This window comes from Pseudorca crassidens, chromosome 1 (genome assembly GCF_039906515.1).
Source record: "Pseudorca crassidens isolate mPseCra1 chromosome 1, mPseCra1.hap1, whole genome shotgun sequence".
NCBI lineage: Eukaryota > Metazoa > Chordata > Mammalia > Artiodactyla > Delphinidae > Pseudorca > Pseudorca crassidens.
The window spans coordinates 198,609,139-198,635,084 of record NC_090296.1 but is presented as its reverse complement, the minus strand read 5'-3'; the positions used below and the strand labels follow the sequence as shown (position 1 = coordinate 198,635,084).

Below are 25,946 nucleotides of genomic sequence, written 5' to 3'. Positions count from 1 at the left end.
AGCCTTTTCTGGTGGCCCTAAGCCTCAGTGGTCAATTACTCTTGTCTGAATTTTCAGAGCATTTACTTTCTGTGTCACCTGTTTAGCACAAACAATACTCCCCTGCCTTACCTGTGCAAGATGCTTGCTTCCTTTCTGGCAATACCTGGTAATGGTTGTGCATTAAGAGTTCCCGAGGCTTTTCTTCCCCTAATGTTCAAGACAGAGATTCAAGAGACACTCCAACCCAGATAAGCAACAAATAAAAAAGAAGACCTCACTGTTCCAAATTTCTGAAGTTGATTTGAGGTTTTTATATTTACAAATAGTTTTTGAGCAGCTACTCTATGCTTGGCATTATACTGCATGCTGGAGACAGAACAGTGAACAGGACACTAATCAATTCTGCTTTCAAGAAGCACACATTCTGGTAGGAGAACAAGCAATTATAATACTGTGGAGTACATACCACAATAGACGCATAGGACACTATCGGAACACAATGTAATGCTGACCTGGGAGGCCTGAGAAATCATTCCAGAGAAATAGATCCAAAAGCTGGAACATGGAGTATGAGTAGGAGCTGCCCAAGCAAAAGTGTGCGTATGTGCAGGGACTCGGGGCAGAGGAAAGAAGAGGACTCCAGGCGGAAGGGATGACAAGGTCCTGGAGACTGGCAAACACAGCTCACTGGAAATATGAAAGGAGTTTAATTTGGCCAGAACACAGAGTGCAAGGCGTGAGATAGCAAGAGACGAGGTTGGAGGGATAACCAGGGCCTATGATAAAATAATAAATACTTGGAAGGGCAGTGAGCAACAAAAAGAAGGTGGGATGACTGGACTGGGTTTGCACTTCAGCAGTGCCACTTTGGCTGCAGGGTAGAGAAGAGCCTGAGGGGAGAGAAGAATGAAGGCAGGAAGGCCAGCGGGGCAGCTAACAGGGCAGGTGATCAGCAAGAAACTGAGGTGCTGACCTGACATTAGCAGTGATGGTAGAAGTGAAGAAAGTGGATACATTTCAGGATGCTTAAGGGATGTGGGTAGTGAGGCTGAGGAAGGTGAGTGGCTGTTAATGTCATTCCTTAAAAAGGAAATCAGGAGGAAAAGCTAGTATAGAGGAGAAGACGATGACATCAGCATGATTCATGTTTAGCTTGGTTTTCTGCACCTGGACAGACCCACGTGGAGACATCTTGGCAGCTGTGCCATGCAACAGTTCTCAGACTTTTCGGTTGTACAGATTATTGTTCACTGTTACAAATTATTGAGGACTTGAAAGAGCTGATGACTATTCATATTTACTATTCAAATTAGAACTGAGAAAATTTTAAACATATGTATTAAACCATCTTAAAACATAATAAACCTATTACTAGTTAGTATAAATGTTTATGAAAATAATTATTTTAAAACAAAAAATTAGTGAAAAAGTGGCACTGTTTTACGTTTTTGCAAATCTCTTTAATGTCTGGCTTAATAGAAAATAGCTGAATTCTAAGATCTGGTTCTGCCTTCAATCTGTTTTGCTATCACACTGTATATAGCCTCTGGAAAACTCCACTGTCGTATCAAAGAACCAGAGTGAAAAAAGTAAACAGCATCTTGAATAACTGTGAACATAGTTTGATCTTGTATTCGCCCCTGAAGGGGATCTCTAGGGATCTGGGGACTACACTTTTAGAATCACTGCCCCAGAGCAGGAGAACTTGACAATATTGTGAGTCTCACTAATAAGCTCTTGATGCCATGGCCAAAAGTAGGCTGGATAGTCTTGATTGAGGTTTCAAGTGCTATTTTGAGAGGTTGAGGTTGCCTGGTTGACATCACCTTCCAAAGTTAGGAATGGAAGAATGTTCATTCAATTAATTCATTTAACAAATATTTATTTAGCACATATTATATGTCAGGAACTACTCTAGACACAGAGGGTAGAACGAACAAAACAAAACAAAATCCTTGCCTTCATGAAGCTTCCCTTTTCTTTGGGGAAGATTAGACAGTGAACAAAGTAGTAGAATATATATCGGAGGGCAGTAAATACATGCAGAAAAACAATGGAAAGAGGTATAGGGAATGTTGGAAGGATTTGCAGATTTCGAGTAGTGTGTACAGGGAAGCCTTCATTAAGAAGGCAACATTAGAGCAAAGACCTGAAGGAGGAGAAGGGTATCGGCGGGTGGGATATCATTTGGTTATCTAACACAAGAGCTTTTCTGGGTATTTAAAAAGATTATTCCTTAATTTATTTTAACTTTTATTAACATGTATTCTTTAATTAAATATCTATTGTATCTGGCATTAGCTGCAGGTAAAAGAAGATAAGATGGGAGGCTAATGTTTATTTAGTGTCTGCCACGTACCAGGCACTTTGTTAGTTACTATACATGAGGTTTGGCGCCCTCACTAAGATTTATAGCTTGCCAAGAAGACAAAGCATGTACATACATTCCTGCAGTTGTGGTGTAGCAGCTCTTATGAGTAACAGTTGGCTTGAGTTGCACCACCAGAGATCTGTATGCACCTGATCTATGTGAGGTTTACATCTCTCTGAATATGAAGTGAGGTGTGAAGGGTATTTGTCAAACAGCCAGGAAGTTAATAATACCAGATCACACCTGTTATAGAGCACTTGAGTTTACAAAGTGCCATCAGAAATTAACTCATTTAATCTTCATAATAATTCTAAGACGCCGGTCTTGTTCTTAGAAGTATAATTGTGCCGACTGAGGGGAACAGGCTCAGAAGTCTAGGTAACGCAAAGCGGTTATACGGTGGCTGGGACCTAAAACTAAGATAATCTGCCTTCGCGCACAAGACTCTTGCCACTGCAATGCAGCTGTTTCGAGCAGCTATTGAAATCAAAGAGAACCATACTCCCCTGACTCAGTCCTCTTCCGAGTACGTGCAGCAAGGAAGGACGGTTAAATGAGGGCTGGAGAAAGGGAAGAGCCTGCGAACCGGGTGAAATCACACCCGGCGCTCTCCCTCTGCGCTTGCGCAAGGGAGGAGTTGCCCTCCCCGGAAGGACACCTGGGACTTGGGTTTGCGCCGACGCAGAGCTACCTCCAGGCGGAACCCGGGCGTGCGGGGCTCCTGCAACCTAAACACCCGGTGTGAAAGGAAGGTGGCCCCGGCGGGGCGGGGCGCATGCGCGGCAGCTCCCCCTGGGGAAGGGCTGAGAGGCGGAGCGGGGCGGCCAGCTGTGAGCCGAGCGGAGCAGGGTCAGGATGGACGAAGACGTGCTGACCACCCTGAAGATCCTCATCATCGGCGAGAGTGGCGTGGGCAAGTCCAGGTGAGGCGGCTCTGCGAGCCGTGACGAGGGTGACAGGGCCCTTTCCGTCTCGGTGGCCGCTGTCCCCTGGGCCGCGGCGGGAACGGTAAACGGCGACGGCCGGGCGCGGCCCGAGCTGGGGCGGCCTCCGCCCGCGGCCTCCGGGCCTTCTCGCTGCGCGGCCGCGCGGCCCCGCGGCCCCGCCACCCCGCCGCCCGGTCCACGGCCTCTGCCAGGCCCGGCTCCCTGGATCGCTTCGCCTCCTGTCGCACCCAGAGGAAAACAGTTCCGGGGCCGCCGCCCGGCCGGCGGTTTGCTGTAGAGGAGCCTAGGGCGCGGCGGGCGGGCTTGGGCCCGAGTTCGGCCGAGGGCGAGGCCTCTGGGCCCCCGGGCCAGGCTCCCTGCACCCCGCGAGTTGAGAGGTGTAGCTCTACCGCTGGAGTTTCGGCCGGCCTGCCTCGTAATACGTCAAGTTCTGCACGGGAAGTTTCGCGACGCCGTAGGTCGCATTCCTGGCCTATTACGGTGCACCCATCAACCGCTTTTTTTTTCTTTTTTCTTTTTTTTTAAATGAGTCAGCTGTGAAAGAACTCTTCAGTTTTCTGATTGCTTAAATAATTCACTTTAGCCTGAGAAGGTAGAGCTTAAGCTGTGGGCCGCTTTTGAAAATCAAGTGTGATTGTTACTTGTCATTGTGCCGCATCATATAGAGGTAAAAGAACACATTAGCATGTGTCTCTTCTTTCTTGGGGGAAAGTAACGTTGACAGTAGTTAGAGTTGAGTACAAGGGAAGACGTGGAGCCTGGGGCGTATCGCAAGAGGGCTGTGATTTCATCCACATCCTGGAACAAAGTTCTCCAGGTGAAGGTATCCTCGCCGTATGATTACGAGCTCCTTGTATTCTACGCTGCTTTGATCTTCAAATAATATACAAATTCCAGGAGCTGCAAGCAATTTCATATTTTAGCTATACCTCCTGATAAACTTATCTTTCACATTACTTCGTGAAGTCTTACTTTTTTTTTAAAATACTTGAGGGCTTCCCTGGTGGCGCAGTGGTTGGGAGTCCGCCTGTCAATGCAGGGGACACGGGTTCGTGCCCCGGTCCGGGAAGATCCCACATGCCGCGGAGCGACTGGGCCCGTGAGCCATGGCCGCTGAGCCTGCGCGTCCGGAGCCTGTGCTCCGCAACGGGAGAGGCCACAACAGTGAGAGGCCCGCGTACCGCAAAAAAAAAAAAAAAAGAAAAATAAATAAAATACTTGAGTATTTGAAACCTTACTCTGTAAATATATTCTGAAACTTTATGTGTTTTTAAAGCATGACAGTACATTTTCATAGTTTCTCTCATTTAATGTACTCTGTATGTTAGAGTGAGGGATTTGTACCTAAGAAGGAATAACTTAATGAAACACTATGGGCTAAAAAGATAAGTATGATTTGTGTGTGTGTGTGTGTGTTACTTAAAGGGCTGAATAAAATCATTTTCATGATCACCATCTATTGTATTTGAGGGTTAAAAAGCTAGGTAATATATAAACATTGTCTTAATAGGAATTCCTTGGCCTTGTGACCGTTTTCTTCTTGAGATGTGACCCTCATTTAGGTTAAGACATATGAAATTGCTGATTTTGAAGTTAGGAATGGTTGAATGTCCTTTCATGTGGTTCAGCCCCAAACATGGTGGATTGGCACCTTTTCTAAATGTGTTAGATGGGTGATTACTTGAAAGCTAACTGCAGTGCAGTGTTCACATAACTGAAGTTCTTCCTCTAGAGTAAAATCTGTTAAGTGGATTTACTGGTTCCCTTGGTTCCCTCCCCTCAAACAAATTTATTTGGATCTAATATGCTCCAGACTTTTTCTCAATAGTTAGTGGTGAATTATCAACTACTCACTGCAAAATTTTAACACCTTTACCTCTTTCAAGAAAGGATTGCATTTAAGGAGAAAGTTGGCTTATTTTTCTGGCTAGATATACATTTTTGGTGTATGTCATATGCTATGGAAAAAACTTTGAACACTTTCTGGATAAGATGAGAATAAATGACTTTAGAAGCCTATCTTTTTAAGGTAAGTACAAAAACACTTGTCATGGATATAATCTTACAGGGTTGTTCTAACCAATGGTTTCTATTTCTTTATAAATCTAGAGTTAGTGGAAGTGATGTATCACTTGTGTTGTTGAGAAATCATTGCACAACAAAGGACATCTTAACTAATTCAAACTAGTGGGTTATTTTTCCAGTTTATTCCGTACTTGGAGTGTAATGAGCATGTGTGAGAGGAGCCAGGAGATGAGAATGATGAAACTGGTGCTGCCACTTGTGTGACCTTTGTCACTCAGACACTCCAGGCCTTCATTTCTTTGTTCAAAAAGTGAGGTTGGGTAGAAATCTCTCAGACCCTATCACGTGTTAAATGTGTAATGGTCTTTGATTCCGTGGCTAGCCATAGGGAAGTGAAGAAGTAGCCAGGTGTTTCAGAAACTGGGAGGGATTATAGAGACCTTCTGTTATTTAAGTTGCTGTCCCTCCTGTGCCCCTTCTATCCCATCCTTTTTGACCAATTTCATTTGTAAATTGAGAAATGGGTGTTAGTTATAATCGCACTGATTAATGACAGATTTGGTCTCCAAGTGGATTGGTGGTCCCCTTCCATCTATAGCTCTGCGTGGAGAGTATTTTGCTCCTTTAACTTTGAAAATATGAAGGCTTAAACGTACATCCTTTAGGGCAGTGGCTCTTAATCATTTTCGGGTTGTGGGTTCCTGTCAAATCTAATAGAGAAATAGACTCCCTGCCTAGAAAAATGTACACATAGAATTTAGAATACATTTCGAGCTAATAGTTTACCCCTGGCTAAGATCTGCTGCCTTATACTCGAAGTCTGTATTAAAATTTGTTGCTTTACACCCTTGTCTTTCCTGACAAAATACCATTAATGACAAGCAAAGAAAAATGGCTGGCTCAGTGTCCGCCACATTGTCGATGTTTAATAAATAATAGCCAATACCATTGTTATTATTTATGTTATTATGGTGTTATTATTACTACTCAACAAGGTTCTACGTTTTTGTAATAATATTTTCTTTGGTGACTGAGTATAGATGCACAACCTTTCTATTCTTAAATTGTGAGTAACTGAAATTTTCAGCGAAATCTTCACTTTTATTGATTTGAAGTTTAATGCTGGGCAGAGAAGAAAATTCTTATGAGTAGTGTTTTAAGATTCTTATTAGTGCTGTCACCTAATTCATGTTGGAGGTAAGTAAAATGAGTTATAGTCAAGAGTGTTCAATGTTAAGTAGAAAAATCTACAATATGATTCTTTTTACTTTGCTTTTGTGGTGCTGGTTTTATGATCAACAAAAAGCAAAACCAGGAAACGGAGAGTTAATCCTTCAAATAGAATTAATGACACTGGGTTCGCTACCAAGAGGCCATTACGTTTTGCAACCCTGTGGGCAAAAAAAAATCTTAAGCAGCAATAATTATAATCTATAGAAATATTCATACATTTTTTTGCTGCAATTCAGACATGAGATAGGGCTTGTCTTGATTTTATTAATGCAAATAGGTCAATAGAATGGTCTCGTCCTACTTAGGCGATAACGTGAGGGGCAGTTGATTAATTTTATATATCTAGGGCTTTAACAAAAGCTTAGATTTTATTTTGAAGAGCTAATAACTGACACTTCTGCCTTATGTTAAACAAAATAATTCTGGGAGACAAAATCTTGGAGTACTCTTACGGTATCTTTTCATTTCATGCCTTCCTTTCTAGTTTCTTTACCATTTCCTAGGTTTAGTCCTTCATGATCTCTTATTATAATCATGGCAGTTGTCTTCTGTTGTTTTTCTTGCATTTTATTGCTGGCATTAAGTTTTCAAGATAAAGAGAAGTTCCTGCCATTCCTTTCGGTGAAAGCTTTTGGTAGCTCCATGTTGCCTCCTTGATTTCATACACCCCACCCAGCATTTGCCAGAGGCTACCTGCTCTGGCCATCATGTGACCTTTCTGCCTTCACTTTTTATTATATCTCTTTCCACTTGGGTAATAGTCTTAACTACTTGTTTCAAAATGCTAGACTTCACACCTTTCTGTTTTTACCTGAATTCAGAGTGAATTATGCATTAGATTTTTTAAAAAATTAATTTGTTGCATTCCAAAAGACTTACTTTTCCCCTTTTTGTCCATGTCAGTTAAAGTGTCACATGTTTGCTAATATCATTTTCTCAGAAGGACATACCAATACAGTTATAAAAAAGCAAAAAACACAGTCGTTTTCACACGTGGGGAATTGAGCAGGGGAGCATAGGGAACATATTTTCTAGTAAAAACTACTTTGCTTTTGGGACTCTTTAATTGCCGTTCCAATAATTTAATTCCTCTGTGTATACCTGCCCTGAGGCTGTATTTCTGGGAGCAGACTACATCAGCTATTCTTATCTGCATCTAACTAGTGACGAAATAAAACAATCAGGAAGATTTATCAAGTGATTAGAAAGAAAAGACAAATTACTAATCTGTCTTTTTAACATCTCTTTTAGCCTGCTCTTGAGGTTCACAGATGATACTTTTGATCCAGAGCTTGCAGCAACAATAGGTAAGCCTATGTTTAAAAATTCAGTAGAAATGCCAAATATTTTCTTGCTTCAGGCTGTTTCATCTAACTCCCCCTACCCATCCTCTCACCACCCCATTGCGTCCATGTCTGTCAAAATCTTATTTGTCTTTCAAGTCTTAACTTTGGTAGTCATTAAATTTCTGAAGCCTTTGTAGATCTCACCAAGCAAAAAAACGTCCTTTTCTGTTGTCTCATGGTACTTTTTTAACACTGTGGATATTACGATTATCTGTATACACATTCCTGTGCTATGGGTTGTCTGTTATTTAGCAGCATACAGTCATTTGAATGTTTATTGCATGCCAGGCACTGTCCTGAGAGGTGGGTTATAATGTTCAATAATGCAGACTTGGTCTCTGTCATAATGGACCTAGCAGTATCACCCAGCAGTAGAGCGTGTTAATTTTGTATTTTTAGCACTCAGTACAGTATCTGGCATGTATTCTGGCAGCATATTTATTGATATTAGTTATTTAAGACTGTTAGAAGCAGTAATACATAACTGCCTTTTAAAAATGAAATTTAGATTGCCTGAAAGTGGTTTGTCACACCAGCTTATTAGGATATATGAGAAGATAGAGCTAAATATTCTGGTGTCACATGTTTAGGGAGTAGGTGACAATGTAAAGGAACAAGAGACAGCTTGCAGCACTAGGAAGAGCTGAGTCAGAGCAGGATAATAGTCTTGGCTCTGCCTTGAACGTTGTCATCTTGAGCAAGTCATTCACTTCCTTGTCTTCTGTAAGTTGAGGAATTTTGGTGAGAGAATACATTTTTCTTCCAGCTCTAAAATTTCATGATCTGATGAGTAGAATGTAGTAAAGATGATCCTTGTGTTTCTATTAACTGGGTTGATTTTTTTTCCTTTTTATTGTTAAATAATTTCATACTTAGAGAAAAGTTGTAAAAATAGTTCAAAGAATTCCTGTATATCTTAATCAAATTCCCCAAATGTTAACATTTATCACATATGCCTTATCATTCACTGTCTACATACACATACACAGTATTCTTGCTTTTTTCAAATTGTTTGAGAGAAAATTGCAGAGTGTCTTCAATGTCTTTAACCTCTGAGTACTTTAATGTGTATTTTCTAGATGAACATGGATAGTGTCCTCCTGTATACAGACAGATTTCATCAGTTGTCCCACTAATGTCTTATATACCAAAGAAAAAGAATTGTTTCTGGTCCAGAATCCAGTCCAGCATCACATATTGAATTTTTTTTTTTTTTTGCGGTATGCGGGCCTCTCACTGTTGTGGCCTCTCCCGTTGCGGAGCACAGGCTCCGGACGCGCAGGCCCAGTGGCCATGGCTCATGGGCCCAGCCGCTCCACGGCATGTGGGATCTTCCCAGACTGGGGCACGAACCCGTGTCCCTGCACCGGCAGGCGGACTCTCAACCGCTGTGCCACCAGGGAAGCCCACATATTGAATTTTGTTGTCATTTTTCCTTAGTCTCTTTTAATCTGAACAGTTCTTCACTGTTTCTATGTCTTTCATGGCCTTGACATTTTTGAAGAGCACATACAGGCCAGTTATTGTAGAATATCCTTCAACTGCATTTGTCCGTGTGTCCTCCTGGTTAGATTCAGGTTATGCATTTTGGTCAGGAATTCCTCAGAAGTGCTTGTCAGAGCATGATGTATATTTGTGCCATTACTGGTGATGGGACTTGCTTCCTTAAGATGATGTACACCAAGTCTCTCCACTGTAAACTGTCATCCTGTCATTCCAACTATGGTGGTTTTTCACATTCCATCCTTCCATTTCCATTTCTTATTTAGAATTCTGTAAAGGAGAATTCTTTGTTTCTTTCTATCAGTATGAGCTCACAGTGCCTCTAAATGTTTAATAAATTATATCAGGCATTACTTAGCTTTTGGATGACATGTTAACATTGACAGATTTACTGTTATGTGTGTAAAAGGGAATCATTTAAAACACTAGTAATTCAAAATCTATTTAATTTGGTTTTGGTATATCATTTGCTCCTTTAAAAAATCAGTTATTAATAAAACTTGATTTTGTTCAGAACATACCTGTTATTGGATAAGCGAGGAGTAGAAGAATAATAACTGGCAGTAAAATAAACTTGCCTAGAGTTAAAATTTTCCTAAGGGAGTGATCTTATATAAACTATAAATTATCTGTCTTCATTTCAAACCCAAATGTAACTGGGGACTTGCAGATTGACAGATCGTTCGTTGTCTTTATTACTAAAAAGGCTTTGCTTTAAAAGCAAATACCAAGATTGTAGCATACTGATGAGAATATACATAATTTGTTCCCCTTATGGGCCTTGGGTCTTGTAAAGTATCTTTTACATTTTGGCATCAGATAATTTTCTGCCTTAGGTTATAACCAATATACATGAGTTTTTGAAATAAAAATAATTAGCCCAGTTGTTACTGGCCATATGAAAATTAGTATTTACCTCACAGTATAATAGTAAGGAAAGCACACCTTTATCTTTCAGTAATACAGTGAGACACTCAAGTTTCTGTCTTGTATAACATACTCTATTAAGGTAATTATTGGATTTGGGGCTTGAAAATGGTACTATAGAGTTGGCATTTTCATCTTTTGCTTTCTGGCAATTGACTAATAACAAAGAGAGGGAGAAACTAAAACCCCAGCCCCGTAGACCACTATACTAGAAGGCAGCTAAAACACCAAGCCACAAAACAGGTGGAATGGCTGCCAAGAGCAGTGGGGACAGACAGGCCGCCTGCAGGAGGAAGTAGGCGATGCCAGGGCTGCAGAGCTCGGAGCCAGCAAGAGGTGCTTCGTGAGGTTGAGAGGCCCACTGTGAGGTGCAAAACCTATATCCCTTGTTTGTGAAAGCGAAATGGCTTCTTAAGCTAATGGCAGGAGTTGCCCTGCATCTGGTTTGGTTTTAAGAAGTTGGGAAGGTGAAGCCAAACAAGGAGTCATACAAACCAGCCATTTTTGCATTTTGTCTGTCTCTGTAGCAGTCGGGGAGGAGATAGATGCCTTTGAAAAACCTCAAGGTTGCCTATCTCCTCTGAATGTTGAGAAATAAAAAACTAACTGATTCTCATGTAAAACCCTGAATCAAGACAAAATTTTTCCAGTGCAGAACTGATCCACTATGGCTTTCTGCATGAACCTCCTGCAAATAGCTTGTCCAGGAAAACCTCACCACTTTCAACTATGACTTAGTAAAAAAGAATCCAGCTCAAGGCCACTACCACCATTCAAGAATCGAAAAGGAAGAAAGGAATGGAAAAACAAAGGACAGTTGAAGAATCCTCACCAGAAAAAAATATTGCTGTAAAGAAGATGAAAATAATGACCAAACATTTTGCCATGAATTTAAAAGGCTTAATGGAAATATTTATCAGTGAGAGCACAAAACAGTGATATAAGAGGTCGGGGAAGAGATAGTGCGACTACATGAGAAAATGCAGTGTGAGCTGATTGAGTGGAAAGAAAGAAAAGATAAGAAAATAAAACCATCACTGAAATGAAGGTGAGATTGGAAGGATCACAAGGGACAGTAGAAACTGGGAAACACAATAAAGAACATAGAAGCTAGGAATGGAAAAGTGGGTAGAATTTACCAAAATGAATAAGAATATTAAATTAGAGTGAGAAAATGATAGATATGGAAATCAGAAAAGGAGATTTTACATAGTATGTTTGAGTCTTAAAAGAAGAAACATAATGAAACACAACCAATATTTAATGATATATAATCCAAGGTAACGTATCTGACATAAAAATAAACACACAGACAAAATTGTAAGAATATTTTGACCAGGTTTTTGTTTGTTACATGGGAATATTTGGGGGGGAAATAATAAGCATTAGATTTCTCTTTTTGCTATGGTCAGGCCATAAGATGGTGCTTAATCAGGTCTTTACCTGAGGTATTTAATCAACTGCATAGATACAATTGGTTGAAATTTAAGCATGGATATAGAAAGTAGTTACATTAACTTTATATAGTATGATCAAATAGGCAAAATTTGCTTTTTGTTTTTGTTTTTTTAATTTACCCTATTTTAGGTAACCTTTGAATACAAAAAGAGCACTTTAAGTAAAAATTTTCAAGTAAAAAAATTAGAAAATTTAAAACTGGCTCTCTACTTAAGACAGGCTCACAAACTATTTCTTAATCTTTAAGACTTATAATTGTTACAATATGTGAAAGTGTTTTTTGAGGGTTGATACATTTCAACTAAAGTTAGACAAATTTTGCTTGTTGTTGGTTGACTTTAGATCAGTGATTCTTATCACTCCCTTGGTAAGTTTTTAGAAATACCCATGACTCGTTTGGCTTCTAAGGGCAGGTGTCAGATAGATTTCATACACAAGTTACCTTATAGTTTGGGCTTACTTAACAGAAAGATAATTTAATTAAAATGCAAAGTAGTTTATACATCTTGTTTAATGCCACAACATAAACTTGTTAAAATACTTGGGAATATGAGATAATTCAGAAAGTAAAGTAGAACTATTCTATTTCATAATATTTCATTCAATTAAACATGTTAAAGTAATAAAAATGGCTCTGACATTTCTTTCTTTAGAATAATGACAAATGGTCTTGATCATATATAGATTGTTTCTTTCTTCCATTCTACTTACAGGCTTTATTAGGAAAGGTTGTGATGTTCTTTGTATGCCTTTTCAGCACTGACTAATGGTTGATAGACCTTTTTATACTGAAATGTCCTTGCTTTCCTAGATAAGCCTTCACTCATTTTGTTTGATGTATTTCTGGATTCTGTTGACTAATTTAGAATTTTTACATCTATTTTTATATGTAAGATGGACTCTCCTTTTTTGTATTTTTAAAAAATCAGAATTTGGTATTAAAGTTGTATTAGTTTATACAATGAAGGAGCTTTCCGTCTTTTTAAATTGTCCTTACTTGCTTAAATACTACTGGAATTATCTGTTCTATGAAGGTTATATTTCATCTGAGTCAGTCTGATCCAGCTTCTTCCTCACTGTTACAACCTCTTCATGTTCTCTGTTTCTTAGGACAGTCTTAGGAGTGCAGCTAGGAAGGAAAATCCCAACTCACTTGTTAAGTTAGTTGCATGTAGTATCTTTTTTTTTTTGGCCAGTACACAGGATCTTAGTTCTTGGTTCCCGAGCAGGGGTGGAGCCCGTTCCCCCTGCAGTGGGAGCACCAGGCCACCAGGGAAGTCCCTGTCGTATTCGTTTAAACTCTTCATTATCTGTGTTCACGTTCCCTCATTTCTAAACTTGTACATTTTTTTGGTCTGTCTTTTCCTTAAGGAATGTATCTATTTTATTGTTTGAGGAATTGCTTTATTTTTCCCCTCTTTCTCCTTCCTACTTTTATTTTGGTTTATTTTGTTAGTTTCTTAAGATGAGTATTAAGTTCCCTTCTTTTTAGTCTTTATTCTTTAATACAGATGTCCTCTAAGAACAAGTTTTACTGTGTCCCATAGGTTGTGATAGGCTGTTTGTTTTTCATTGCTCTCTGCATAGTTTAAATTTTCAGTTTTGCTTTCCTCTTTGAATATTTGAAATCTTTGATTTAGGAATGTGTTTCCTAATTTCCAGGCTTTTTTTGGTCATTTTATTTCTTATTTATTGGATAATGACTTCCATTTGGAGTAAAGCCACCCACCCCTCTGCCAGCCTCATGTCCATCAGCAAGAGTCAGGTTAGCCTCAGAATTTAGCCTACTTCTGACAAGACCTTCCTCCACACTCCTCTTTCCCCTCCAGATGTTCTTATCTTGCTACTGCTAGCCGCCATAAGACCATCAGGCACCATAACCATTTTTCCCTCTAAGTAGTCTCCACGGAAAGCCCTGGTGTCTCTTCATTTCCCAGACTTGGATCTTTGTAACCTTGTTCACCGTCTTTCCTCGCCTCCAGTGCTCACTCCTTCTCAGCTCTGTCTTCTGGGGGAGCAGAGCACTTAGCACATTTCATTGTTAATACTTTTTAGGTTGTTTGTAAACTGAGACTTGGGGATCTAGGTCCTCCTAATCTTGTTCTCCTTGGATCCTTAAAGGTTTTATCGTATCTGTCTTGATGCCCCCTCTCCTGTTATCCTCTACCCCCTCCCCCAAAATAACTAAATAGCAGATAAACCAGGAATTTTTATATTCTTTCATGAGAAGGGGGAAATTGACTTAAAGAGATTAATTAATAAGCTGTTGGCTATCGAGACCTTAGTAAGAGGGCTGAGACTAAATCCAGCCTCCTGACTTGGTATTCTTTTAATTACAGCACAGAATTACAACTCAGCAATGAAAAAGATCAAACACAGATTTGAACAGAATGTCAGAAATGCTAAACATAAGAGGGAAGCAGCAAAATTAGATTTATCAGTTAATTAAATGTAAATGGGTCCAATTCTCCTAATAATTCACATTGCCAGATTGGAGCTGAAAAGTACTTAAAAGAAATATGGAAAGGTTGAAATAAAGGGATGCACCAGTATAGAAGCAGAGGTGGTAATATAACATGATTTAAGGTAGAATTCAGGGCTAATGCACTGGACAAAATCAAATAGGATATTATGTAATGATGAAAAGCCAAATTAATTAACAAAACAGCTATAATAGTCATAAACAAGTAGGCACCAAACACAGAAATGATATATAAAAGCAAATCTGTTTAAAACACAAGAGAAGAATTTGATGAAAATACATTTATATTAGGAAATTTGTTATGTCTCTTTCATAATTAGATAGATCCAAAAGATACAGATAAGGTCATGGGAAATAGAATAACACAGTCAAGAAATATTTTGAATGAAGAACTAATTATTTTAAAAGCCCATGGAACAGTTTTACAAAATCCATCTTTACTTCGGCAGCAAAATAAATTGGAAAGAAGCAGAAATTTTACATGTTCTCTGATAATTTATTCTTTCAGAAAGTATTTTTGATCTATTATGTTCCAAGTAGATAGCAATATTTTTTTAATTATGATATAGTAAAATTGACTTCTTTGGGGGTATAGAGTTCTTTGAATTTAATATGTGTTATAACAAATGTATATGGTTATGTAATCGCTACCACAATCAGGATACCAAACAGTTCCAACATCCAAAAGAGTTCCCCTAGTGCCATCTTTTTTCAGGCACACTTTTTCCCCGTCTCTATTCCCTGGCAGCCACTGCTAGGTCTTTATCACTATAGTTTTGTGTTTTTGAGAATGTCATATAGATGGAATAGCGTGTGTAACCTCCAACCTGAGTTTTTTCACTTAGCATGATGCCTTTGAACTGCCTCTGAGTTTTTGCGTGTCAATAGTTTGTTCCTTTTTATTGGTGGGTTGTATTCCATTTCGGAGCTGGTTAAGTCATCTGCCCATTGTAGGACATTTGGGTTGTTTCCAGTTTTTGGTGATAATAAATAGACGTGTTAAAAACATTTAAGTACAGGATTTTACATGAAAATTAATTTTTATTTCTCTAGAGTAATTACCCAATAATGGAATTGCTGGATCATATGGTAAATGCATATTTAACTTTGGAAAACAGTCTGTCCATTTTTTTATAAAGTGGTTGTGTCATTTTACATTCCCACTAGCAGTATATATATATATATTTATTTATTTATTTTTTGCGATACGCAGGCCTCTCACTGTTGTGGCCTCTGCCGTCGCGGAGCACGGGCTCCAGACGCGCAGGCTCAGGGGCCATGGCTCACGGGCCCGGCCGCTCCGCGGCATGTGGGATCTTCCCAGACCGGGGCACGAACCCGTGTCCCCTGCATCGGCAGGCAGACTCAACCACTGCGCCACCAGGGAAGCCCCTTTCCTGTTCTTCTGTAGCCCCATCCATTATACTTAGTATGGTCAGACTTTTACATCGTAATCATTCTAATAGGTGTGTATTGGTAATCTCATTGTGATTTACTTTGCATTCTCTAATGACTTATGATGTTGAGCATCTTTTAAAGTTCTTATTTGCTATCCATATGTATATATTTTGTGTGTGTGTGTGAAGTGTCCAAGTCTTGTTCAGTTTTTAATTGGTTTTTTTCTTATTGTTGAGTTTTGAGTTCTTTATATATTCTGCATGTAAGTCCGTTATTAGATGAAATATGCTTTGTAAATGTGTTTTTCTTAGTCTGTGGCTCCTCTTGTCATTCTCTAAACAGGTTATTTCTAAAAGCAGAAGTTGTTTATTGTGATGAAATCCAACTTACCAATTTTTTTCTTTTATGGATGATGATTTCAGTGTTATATCTTGTGCTCAACAGATGATTGCAATGATTTTCTCCCGCATTTTCCTCTAGAAGTTTTATAGTTTTTTATTTTACACTAGGTGTATGGCTCATTTTTTTTTAAATTTTCACTTATAATGTTCTTTTTTAAAAAAAATTTTATTGGAGTATATTTGATTTACAATGTTGTGTTAGTTTCAGGTATATAGCATAATGATTCAGTTATACATATACTTACATTCATTCTTTTTCAAATTCTTTTCCCATGTAGGTTATTACAGAATATTGAGTAGAGTTCCCTGTGCTATACAGTAGGTCCTTGTTGGTTATCTATTTTATATATACTAGTGTGTATATGTTAACTCCAAGCTCCTAATTTATCCTTCCCCACTCTATGTTTCCCCATTGGTAACCATAAGTTTGTTTTCGAAATCTGTAAGTCTGTTTATGTTTTGTAAATAAATTCATTTGTATCATTTTTTAAAAATGAGATTTCACATATGAGTGATATGATATTCGTTTTTCTCTGTCTGACTTACTTCACTCAGTATGATAATCTCTAGGTCCATCCATGTTGCTGCAGATGGCATTATTTCGTTCTTTTTTATGGCCAAGTAATATTCCATTGTATATATCTACTACATCTTCTTTATCTGTTCCGCTATTGATGGACATTTAGGTTGCTTCCATGTCTTGGCTATTGTAAATAGTGCTGAAGTGAACCTTGGGGTGCATGTATCTTTTCAAATTATGGTTTTCTCCAGATATATGCCCAGGAGTGGGACTGCTGGATCATGTGGTAGTTCTATTTTTAGTTTTTTAAGGAACCTCCATACTGGTGAGCTTTCCCATTCATAATTTTCTTGTTTCTAGCTGTGGCCTTTTCTTTTCTGCCTAGAGAAGTTCCTTTAGAATTTTTTGTAAAGCTGGTTTTGTGGTGCTGAATTCTCTGACCCTTTGCTTGTCTGTAAAGCTTTTGATTTCTCCATCAAATCTGAACAAGAGCCTTGCTCAGTAGAGTATTCTTGGTTGTAGGTTTTTTCCCTTTCATCACTTTAAGTACATCATGCCACTCCCTTCTGGCCTACAGAGTTTCTGCTGAAAAATCAGCTGATAACCTTATGGGGATTCTTTTATATATTAATTCTTGCTTTTCCCTTGTTGCCTTTAATATTTTTTCTTTCTGTTTAATTTTTGATAGTTTGATTAATATGTGTCTCAGCAAGTTCCTCCTTGGGTTTACCTTGTATGGGACTCTCTGTGCTTCCTGGACTTGAGTGTTTCCTTTCTCATGTTAGGGAAATTTTTGGCTATAATCTCTTCAATTATTTTCTCAGGCCCTTTCTCTCTCTCTTCTCCTTCTGGCACCCCTATAATGCAAATGTTGGTGGGTTTAATGTTGTCCCAGAGGTCTCTAAGACTGTCCTCATTTCTTTTCATTCTTTTTTCTTTTTTATGTTCCACAGCAGTGATTTCCACTACTTTATCTTCCAGTTCTCTTGTTGTTCTTCTGCCTCATTTTTTCTGCTATGGATTCCTTCTAATGTATTTTTCATTTCAGTTATTGTATGGTTTATCTCTGTTTGTTCCTTAAATCTTCTAGCTCTTTGTTAAACATTTCTTATATCTTCTTGGTCTGTGCCTCCATTCTTTTTCTGTGATCTTGGATCATCTTTATTATTGTTACTCTAAATTCTTCTTCAGGTAGATTGCCTATCTCCACTTCATTTAATAGTCCTTCAGGTTTTTATATTGTTCCTTTGAAACATATTTCTCTGCCACCTCATTTTGTCTGACTTTCTGTGTTTGTGGTCTCCATTCTGCAAGCTTCAGGATCGTAGCTCTGCTTGCTTTTGGTGTCTGCCCCTGATGGGTGAGGCTGGTCATGGGGTTTGTGCAGGCTTCCTGGTGGGAGAGACTGGTGCCTGTCCACTGGTGGGTGGAGCTGGGTCTTGTCCCTCTGGTGGGCAGGGCCGTGTCAAGAGGGTGTATTTAGAGGTGGCTGTGGGCTCAGTATGACTTTAGACGCCATCTGCTGATGGGTGGGGCTGTGTTCCTGTCTTTCCAGTTGTTTGGTCTGAGGTGTTCCAGCATGGGAGCCTGTAGGCAGTTGGGTGGAGCTGGGTCTTGGGGTCGAGCTGGACATCTCCAAGAGAGAACACACCGATTAATATTCCCTGGGCACAGGAATTCTCTGGTGGTCCAGCATCCTGGACTCAGTGCTCCCACCCCAGAGGCCCAGGCCTGACCCTATTTCCTGGCTTCTGGGGTCTCCTGAGGCCACAGTGCTGTAGGTGCTGCAGCAAAAACACCTGAGACCTTTAGGTGCAGGTAAAATGCCTCAGAGTGCCTCATACCTTTCACATCTTTTGTGAGATTTAGCCCTAAGTATTTTATAGGTTTTTATGTACAATGGTAGTAAATTTTTAAAAAATATTGTTTCTTTTCATTACTGTTATATAGAAATAATGTTGATTTTTTAAATGTTTATTTAGTGTCCTCCAACCTTGCTAAACTTGCTTATTCGTTCTAGGTGCTTTTTTAATCCCATAGATTCCACTGGGTTGCTACATTCTTCCTTTCCAATCTGGATGCCTTTTATTTCTTGTTTTATTGCCTTGGCTGAAGATCTCCAGTGCAGTGTTGTGATGAGAGCTGATATCCTTCTTCTGTTCCTGATATTAAGGGGAAAACATTCAGTCTCTACCATTGAGTGTGCTGTTAGTTGTATCTTTTCATAGATGCTGTTTATCAGGTTGAGGAAGTTTCCTTCTATTTCTGGTTTGCTGAGCGGTTTCATTAGGAATGCATGTTGGATTTTGTTAAATTCCTTTTCCACATTTGTTGAGATGTTCATATGAAGTTTCTTTTTTGGTTTAAAATAGTAAAATCCACATTGATTTTTTTTATCCCCATGTTATTATCAACCTTTCATTTCTGAAATAACGTCACTTGGTTGTGCTGTACTGTTCTTTTCACCTATTTGGATGACTTATGGTAAAATTTTGTTTAGGATTTTCATCTATGTTCATGAGGGATAGTAATCTGGAGTTTTCTTTAATTATAGTGTCTTTGTCTGGTTTTGGTATCGTGGTACTATAGAACTCATAGACTGACTAAGGAAGTATTCATTCCTCTTCAGCTTCCTGCAAGAGTTTGTTTTTAATGGATTATTATTTAAATGTTCAGTAGAATTCATTTGGGGCCTGGAGTTTTTTCATGGAAAGGTTTTATCCACAGATTTAAATTCTTTCATAGATATAAGATTCTCCGGTTATCTATTTTTTATTGTGAAAATATATATAAGGTAAAATTTACCATTTTAACCATTTTTAAGTGTATGATTCAGTGGCACTAACTATGTTCACATTGTTTTGCAACCATCAATACTATCCATTTCCAGAACTTTTTCATAACCTCAAACAGGAACTCCACCAATTAAGCAATAACTCCCACTCCACATTTCCTCTCAGTCCCTGGTAACTTGTTCTACCTTCCGTCTCTATGAATTTGCCTGTTCTAGATACCTTGTATTAGTAGACTTATACAATATTTGTCCTTTTGTAATTTGCTTATTTCACTTAGCATAATGTGTTTAAGGTTCATCCATGTTGTAGCATATATCAGAATTTCATTCCATTTTATAGCTGTATGTATTGGAATTTCATTCTATTTTATGGCTAATAATGTTCCATTATATGTACATACCACATTTTGTTTATCCATTCATCTGTCCATGGACACTTGAGTTGCTTCCACCTTTTGCCTTTTGTGAATAATACTGCTGTGAACATTGTTGTACAATTATTTGTTTGAGTTCCTGTTGTCAGTTCTTTTGGGTATGTACTGAGTGGAATTGCTACATTATATGGTAATTCTATTTTTAGTTTTTTGAGGAACTGCCAAACTATTTTTCACAGTGACTGTGCCATTTTACATTCCTACCAGCAATGCACAAGCATCCTAATTTCTTAATGTCCTTGTTAACACTTGTTATTTTTCACTTTTTTCTTTAATTGTAGCTGTTTTAATGGATATGAAGTAGTGTCTCATTGTGGTTTTGATTTGCATTTCCCTAATGGATAATGATGTTGAGCATCTTTTCCTGTGCTTGTTGGCCATTTGTGTATATTATTTGGAGAAGTGTCTATTCAAATCCTTTTCCCCATTTTTGAATAAGGCTTTCTGTTGTTAAGTTATAGGCATTCTTCATATATTCCAAATACTAATCCCTTATCAGATAACTGGCTTGCAAATATTTTTTTCCCATTTTGTGAGGGTTTTTTCCCCACTCCCTTGACGTTGCCCTTTGATGCATGTAAGTTTTTAATTTTGATAAAGTCCAGTTTATTTTTCTTCTGTTGCCTGTGCTCTTGGTGTTATATCCAAAAAATCTTTGCCAAATCCCATGTCATGAAAAATTTTTCCTATCCTTCTAAGAGTTTTTAAGATTTAGTTTTTACATTTACATCTTTGATCCATTTTGGGCTAACTTTTGTATATGGTGTAAGGTTAGGGTCCAACTTCATTCTTTTGCATCTGGATATCTAGTTTTCTGAGCATCATTTGTTGAAAGGACTGGCCTTTTCCTATTGAATGGTCTTGGCTTCCTTGTTGAAACTCAGTTGGCTATATATGTGAGGGTTTATTTCTGGGTTCTCTATTTATTACATTGGTTTCAATGTCTGTACTTAATGCTAGTACCATTGTTTTAATTATTGTAGTTTTGTAGTAAGTTTTGAAGTTTGAGTCCTCCAACTATTCTTTTTTTTCAATATTGTTTTGTTATTTAGTGCCTCTTGTAATTCTATACGAATTTGAGTGTCAGCTTTTCCATTCTGCAAAAAAAGCTCTTAGAATTTTTATTGGATTGTGTTGGATCTGTAGATAGCTTTGGGTAGTATTGTCATCTTCACAATATTCAGCCTTCCAACTCATGAACACAGCATGTCTTTCCACTTATTTGTGTCTTCTTTAATTTCTTTCAGCAGTGTTTTGTAGTTTTCAGTGTATAAATATTAAAGCTCCTTGGTTAAATTTATTCCTGAATACTATTATTATTATTATCATTGTCATCTATTTTAAAAGCATTTTATTCTTTTTGATGCTATTGTAAATGAAATGATATTTAAAATTTTTCTTTTTGGATTGTTCATTACTAGGGTATAGAAATGCAACTGAGTTTTGCATGTTGATTTTATATCCTGCAACTTTGCTGAATTCACTTATTAGTTCTAACAATATTTTTGTATGTGTGTGGAATATAATCATTAGGATTTTCTACATGTAAGAAATGTTGTCTGTGAACAGAGATAATTTTACTTCTTCCTTCCCAATATGGATGCCTTTTATTTCCTTTTCTTGCCTAATTGCTCTGGCTAGGACTTCCAGTACTCTGAGCATAGAAGTGGTGAGAGTATGCATCCTTATCTTGTTCTGATCTGTGGGGAAAAGCTTTCAGTTCTTCACCAATGAGTATGTGATGTTAGTTACAGGTTTTTCTTATGTATTCACTTGTGTTTTCTTCTGCATTCTCTAATCTGCTGTTAATCCCATCCTGTGTATTTTTTTTTTTAATCTCAGACATTGTCGTTTTCATCTCTAGATGTTTGGTATGGGTTTTTAAAATCTCTCTCACGTCAGCTTAACTTTCTGAACATGTGATATACAGTTATGTGTTTTTAATATCCTTTTTTGCTAGTTTTAACATCTTTGCTAGTTCTGAGTCAGTTTCTCTTGATTGCTGGTTTTTCTTTTGATAAGGCAGATGATTCCATTGATATGTTCTGGTTTCCCATTCATTGGTATTTCTTTACAGTGTAGTTGATATTACTTTTGGTAAATTTTCATGTCTCACTTATTGCTTGTTTCAAAGGCTTTATTGGTTATATTATCTAGTTTTAACTAACTTAACCTTCATAAAATAGGCGTGTGCCTATAAAAAGATTCCTGCAGAGGAACAGAATTGAATATTGTATTAAAAATGCAAGCCCAAATGAACAACTAGAGAAAAGCTGAAGTGACAGTTCTTCTATGATTTTGTTATTTATGATAAGAAATATATGTTTGGTTCCTAGCACTGAACTCCGAAAACCCTTGGATTTTCTTAAGTGATAAGAATCATTAAAGATGTCTTTTGTTTTTCTTTTCTTTTTTTTTTTCTTTTTTGGCTGCACCACGTGGCTTATGGGATCTTAGTTCCCCGACCAGGGACTGAATGAACCTGGCACCCAGCAGTGAAAGCACCGAGTCCTAACCACTGGACGACCAGGGAATTCCCAGGATGTCTTTTGTATTTTCATAACAAGCCTTTTTCAACCACACCTGAGTTTATGTTAATGATGTGACTTCTAGAAAGCCCCTAAGCATAGAGGCTGGTTGCCAGGAGAACCAACCATGTATTGGGTTGGCCCAAAATTTCGTTCAGGTTTTTCTGTAAGATGCTATGGAAAACCCAAACAAACTTTTTGGCCAACCCAATAATTAGAGGGTTGGAACTTTTCAGCCCTATCTTACCTCCCTCACTTCCAGGGTGCGGAGAGGGGCTGGAGGTTTTGTTTAATGACCAAAGGCAAATGATTTAATCAGTCCAGCCTCCATAAAAAAACCCCACGGGTTCAGAGAGCTCTGTGTTGGTGAACATGTGGAGGTACTGGAAGGATGGCATGCTTGGAGAGGGCATGAAAACTCTGTGTCCCTTCCCCATACCTTGCCCTGTGCCCAGATCTCTTCCCTCTGGCTGTTCCTGGGTTGTATCCTTTTATAATAAAATGATAATCTAGTAAGTAAGTAAACTGTTTTCTTGAGTTCTTTGAGCTACTATATCAAATTAATCTAATTGAGGAGGGATTATGGGAACCTCTGATTTATAGCCGGTTGGTCAGAAGCACAGGTAACAACGTGGACTTGAGATTGGACTCTGAAATGGGGGTGTGGCAGTCTTGTGGGACTTCGCCCTTACCCTGTGGGATCTATCTCTTAACTTCAGGTAGATCGTGTCAGAACTGAATTGAATCGTGGGACACCCAGCTGGTGTCCCTGGAAAGTCAAAGAATTGGTAGTTGTGGGAAAAACCCTACGTATTGGGTCACAGAAGCGTTCAATGTTGTAGAGGAGAAACACAGGAGTGTTTTTTCCTAAACAGTCTGCTTCTATTATGAGCTCCTCGTTTGTCATCCACATGAGAAGGTTGAAAAGATAGTTTAATCAAATGTAGTGAGAAGTTGGCAAAATAAAATTTATCAGAAATATTCCCACTGCTGCCACCAATAAGGCAAATTAACAGCCACTTGCAAAACAGAAGACCCAGACTTGGTGAAGAAGCAGTTTGAGCATCTAAGAGCTAAAGAGATCAATGTCTGCACACGAGATCCACCAGAGGAACCAGGGGAGGATGAATGAGAACTGAAGGTCCTGTGTCCAGGAGAGGTACCCTTTCAGGTTGCCTGTCTCTTGACTTTGATGGTAGGACTCCAGGGGCAGTGTTTCCTGAGGGTGTTATCTGTAGCTTTCAAATCTAACATGTCAGAAGAGTAACTTGGAGACAGTTATTGATATGCAAATTATACGTACGACAGAGAAAGTCATTAGACTGCCAAGAAATATATGCAGGAAATTATAAAAGAGAAAGAGGATATTGGGGGAGGGAAGGAGAACACAAACATTCCGGGAACACTGAGTTTCTTTTCCTGGGTAGACTAGCTGGTAGCAGTCTGCCCTTGAGCAGATTTGTCTTAGGTGTTTAAGAATAGAAAAGTTCTTTCTATCTTCTCTGAAGAACCTTGAGAATTTAACTGTGGAGCATGTGTGACAGGCCGTCTCTTTGCGATGTCTACCAGTGGCCTTCATTTAGTACCTCTACCAAGTCAGAACCATTTCTTCATCCACATTTTCTCAAGTTTGGGTGTCTTTTTTTTAAGCTATATGAGTAAAATGTAAATAATTTCATATTTTTTATAAAAATGGTGTGGCAGATTTCTTTATCTAGACCTGGTGAATACAAGATTACTTAATATATAGAATTTTTTGTTTGTTTTGCCTCAAAGAAACTGCACTTAGGTTTTCCTTGGACTGTGCAATTGGCACTGTCCTTTAACTTGTGGTTGCCTGACATTCTAGGAATGACTTCATCAACTTCTTTATCACCTTAGCCCAAGACACCTGTTTTTTTTTAATCTTTGGCATGCAGAAAGACCTGGTGTAATGCATGTTTTGAAATGCGTTTTTATTACCTAATTTGTGTGTGTAATGGATTATCAGAAATCATCCAAGAATTACTAATATATTTCCATATTGGCGACAGGTGTTCTAGGAAGCATTTAGTATTTGAGCATTTACATATATCATCTTAGTTGTGGCTGTTTTGAATTAATTGTGATAAGCTAAAATCTCTTGAAAGTTTCTTTCCAAGTGTCTTGAGTTAATATTTTCCCTCTGGCCAGTGGGATAGACTGCACATTATTTCTGATACTCTCTTAAGACATGTGGGCAGTTACTGTCATTTAAGCCAGATGGCATGTGTCAAGTCCTTTTCCAGGGCAGGGAGAGGTTTTGGGTGCTGCTGTAGTAGAGCCCAATGTGACTTCTTACGGAACTTGTCTTCTCTTCATGTAAATCAGTACATACAGATTTCACTGCTCTTCGAGCACTCCTCTTTAACTTATGAAGATTCTTAAAGGATTGGGCATAAACGTTTTTGTGTGTAAATTCTCTTTTTGCAATTGTGCAGTAGCAAGTGAATATTGATAAGGTTATATAAAATGAATACTGTTTTTTAGGATAAAAACAAACAAAAACAAAGAATTCTTAAGGCGAGAAAAGAGGGGCCCCTTTATAATTTTACCAGTCTTCCAAGCTGCCCACAGCCAGAATCTGACTTAGGGTGTTGGCGAGCTGTGGACAACGCTCCTAATAATAGCTTAGGGGGCCCTGGGAAAGTGCCCCAACCCACAGTCAGCCAGAGATCTCTACATCAGCACGGTGAACTCTAGCTCTTGGCTTTTAATGTGCCGGGTCGATCACCACCTTACACCTTAACACTTTCATTTTTTTCAATAAAACGTTTGCTTTTTCAAGAAGTACAGGTAGGTGAATAAATTTTACAAGCATTTGGTTTTCATTTTTCTCGATTAAATTCTAAGCTGCTAAACTTTAGTGACACTTTTTCTTCTATCTTCACATCCATAACTCTAAGAATTCGGATGTGAATTTGGGCATTTAATAAAGTGGCTTTTCTGTTTCTTCATTTTCTTGGTAATTGATTTAAAATGTATGTTTTACTGGAATTCTTATCAAAATTTTCATTTTTCCAAGGTGTTGACTTTAAGGTGAAAACAATTTCAGTGGATGGAAATAAGGCTAAACTTGCAATATGGGTAAGAATTTTTAAAATGTATTCTGTGTAAATATTAAACTTGTACTTTTTGAAGAAGCAGAAATTGATGTGTGTAGTGTTCTAGAGGTGAATGAACAATGTGTGTTTAATAACTTGGGAGATTTGATGTTGATTAAAGGATAGACATAAATAGTTACATCTTATAATTCTGTAATCAGGCAGAGACTTGTTTTACTTACTCAGATTTTTAAAATATATAATCCCTTCAGAATATTTGAAAACAGCGTATTAAAAAAATCATCGTCTGCCAGAGAGAATCATTGTTATTGAATGTGTTTCGTTAAAGTTTTAAAAAGACAACCTACTCTGAACTAATGCTAAAGACAGTTGTTGTGGAGAAGGGAATGAAGCGATAGAAAAAATGATTTTTCATGTTTGTTAGTGTAAATATCTATAAAATTTGAGCTTGCCAACTTTGGATTTTTTTTAAATACTGATGCTGAGTGTTTACTTACTAGCGTCTTTTCATTTG

General features: G+C 38.2%; 1 protein-coding gene across 1 annotated transcript in view; it reads left to right on the top strand.

Annotated features, from left to right (window-relative positions):
- The first annotated feature begins 3,020 nt into the window (after positions 1 to 3,020).
- The window catches only part of RAB18 (RAB18, member RAS oncogene family), a 32,453-nt gene continuing 9,527 nt past the window's right edge, over positions 3,021 to 25,946 (top strand). Inside the window, exons 1-3 of the mRNA XM_067705832.1 lie at positions 3,021 to 3,276; positions 7,810 to 7,865; positions 25,393 to 25,454. Of these exons, the coding sequence (XP_067561933.1) occupies positions 3,209 to 3,276; positions 7,810 to 7,865; positions 25,393 to 25,454 (186 nt within the window). The 5' untranslated portion in view covers positions 3,021 to 3,208. The remainder of the gene's footprint in view (positions 3,277 to 7,809; positions 7,866 to 25,392; positions 25,455 to 25,946) is intronic.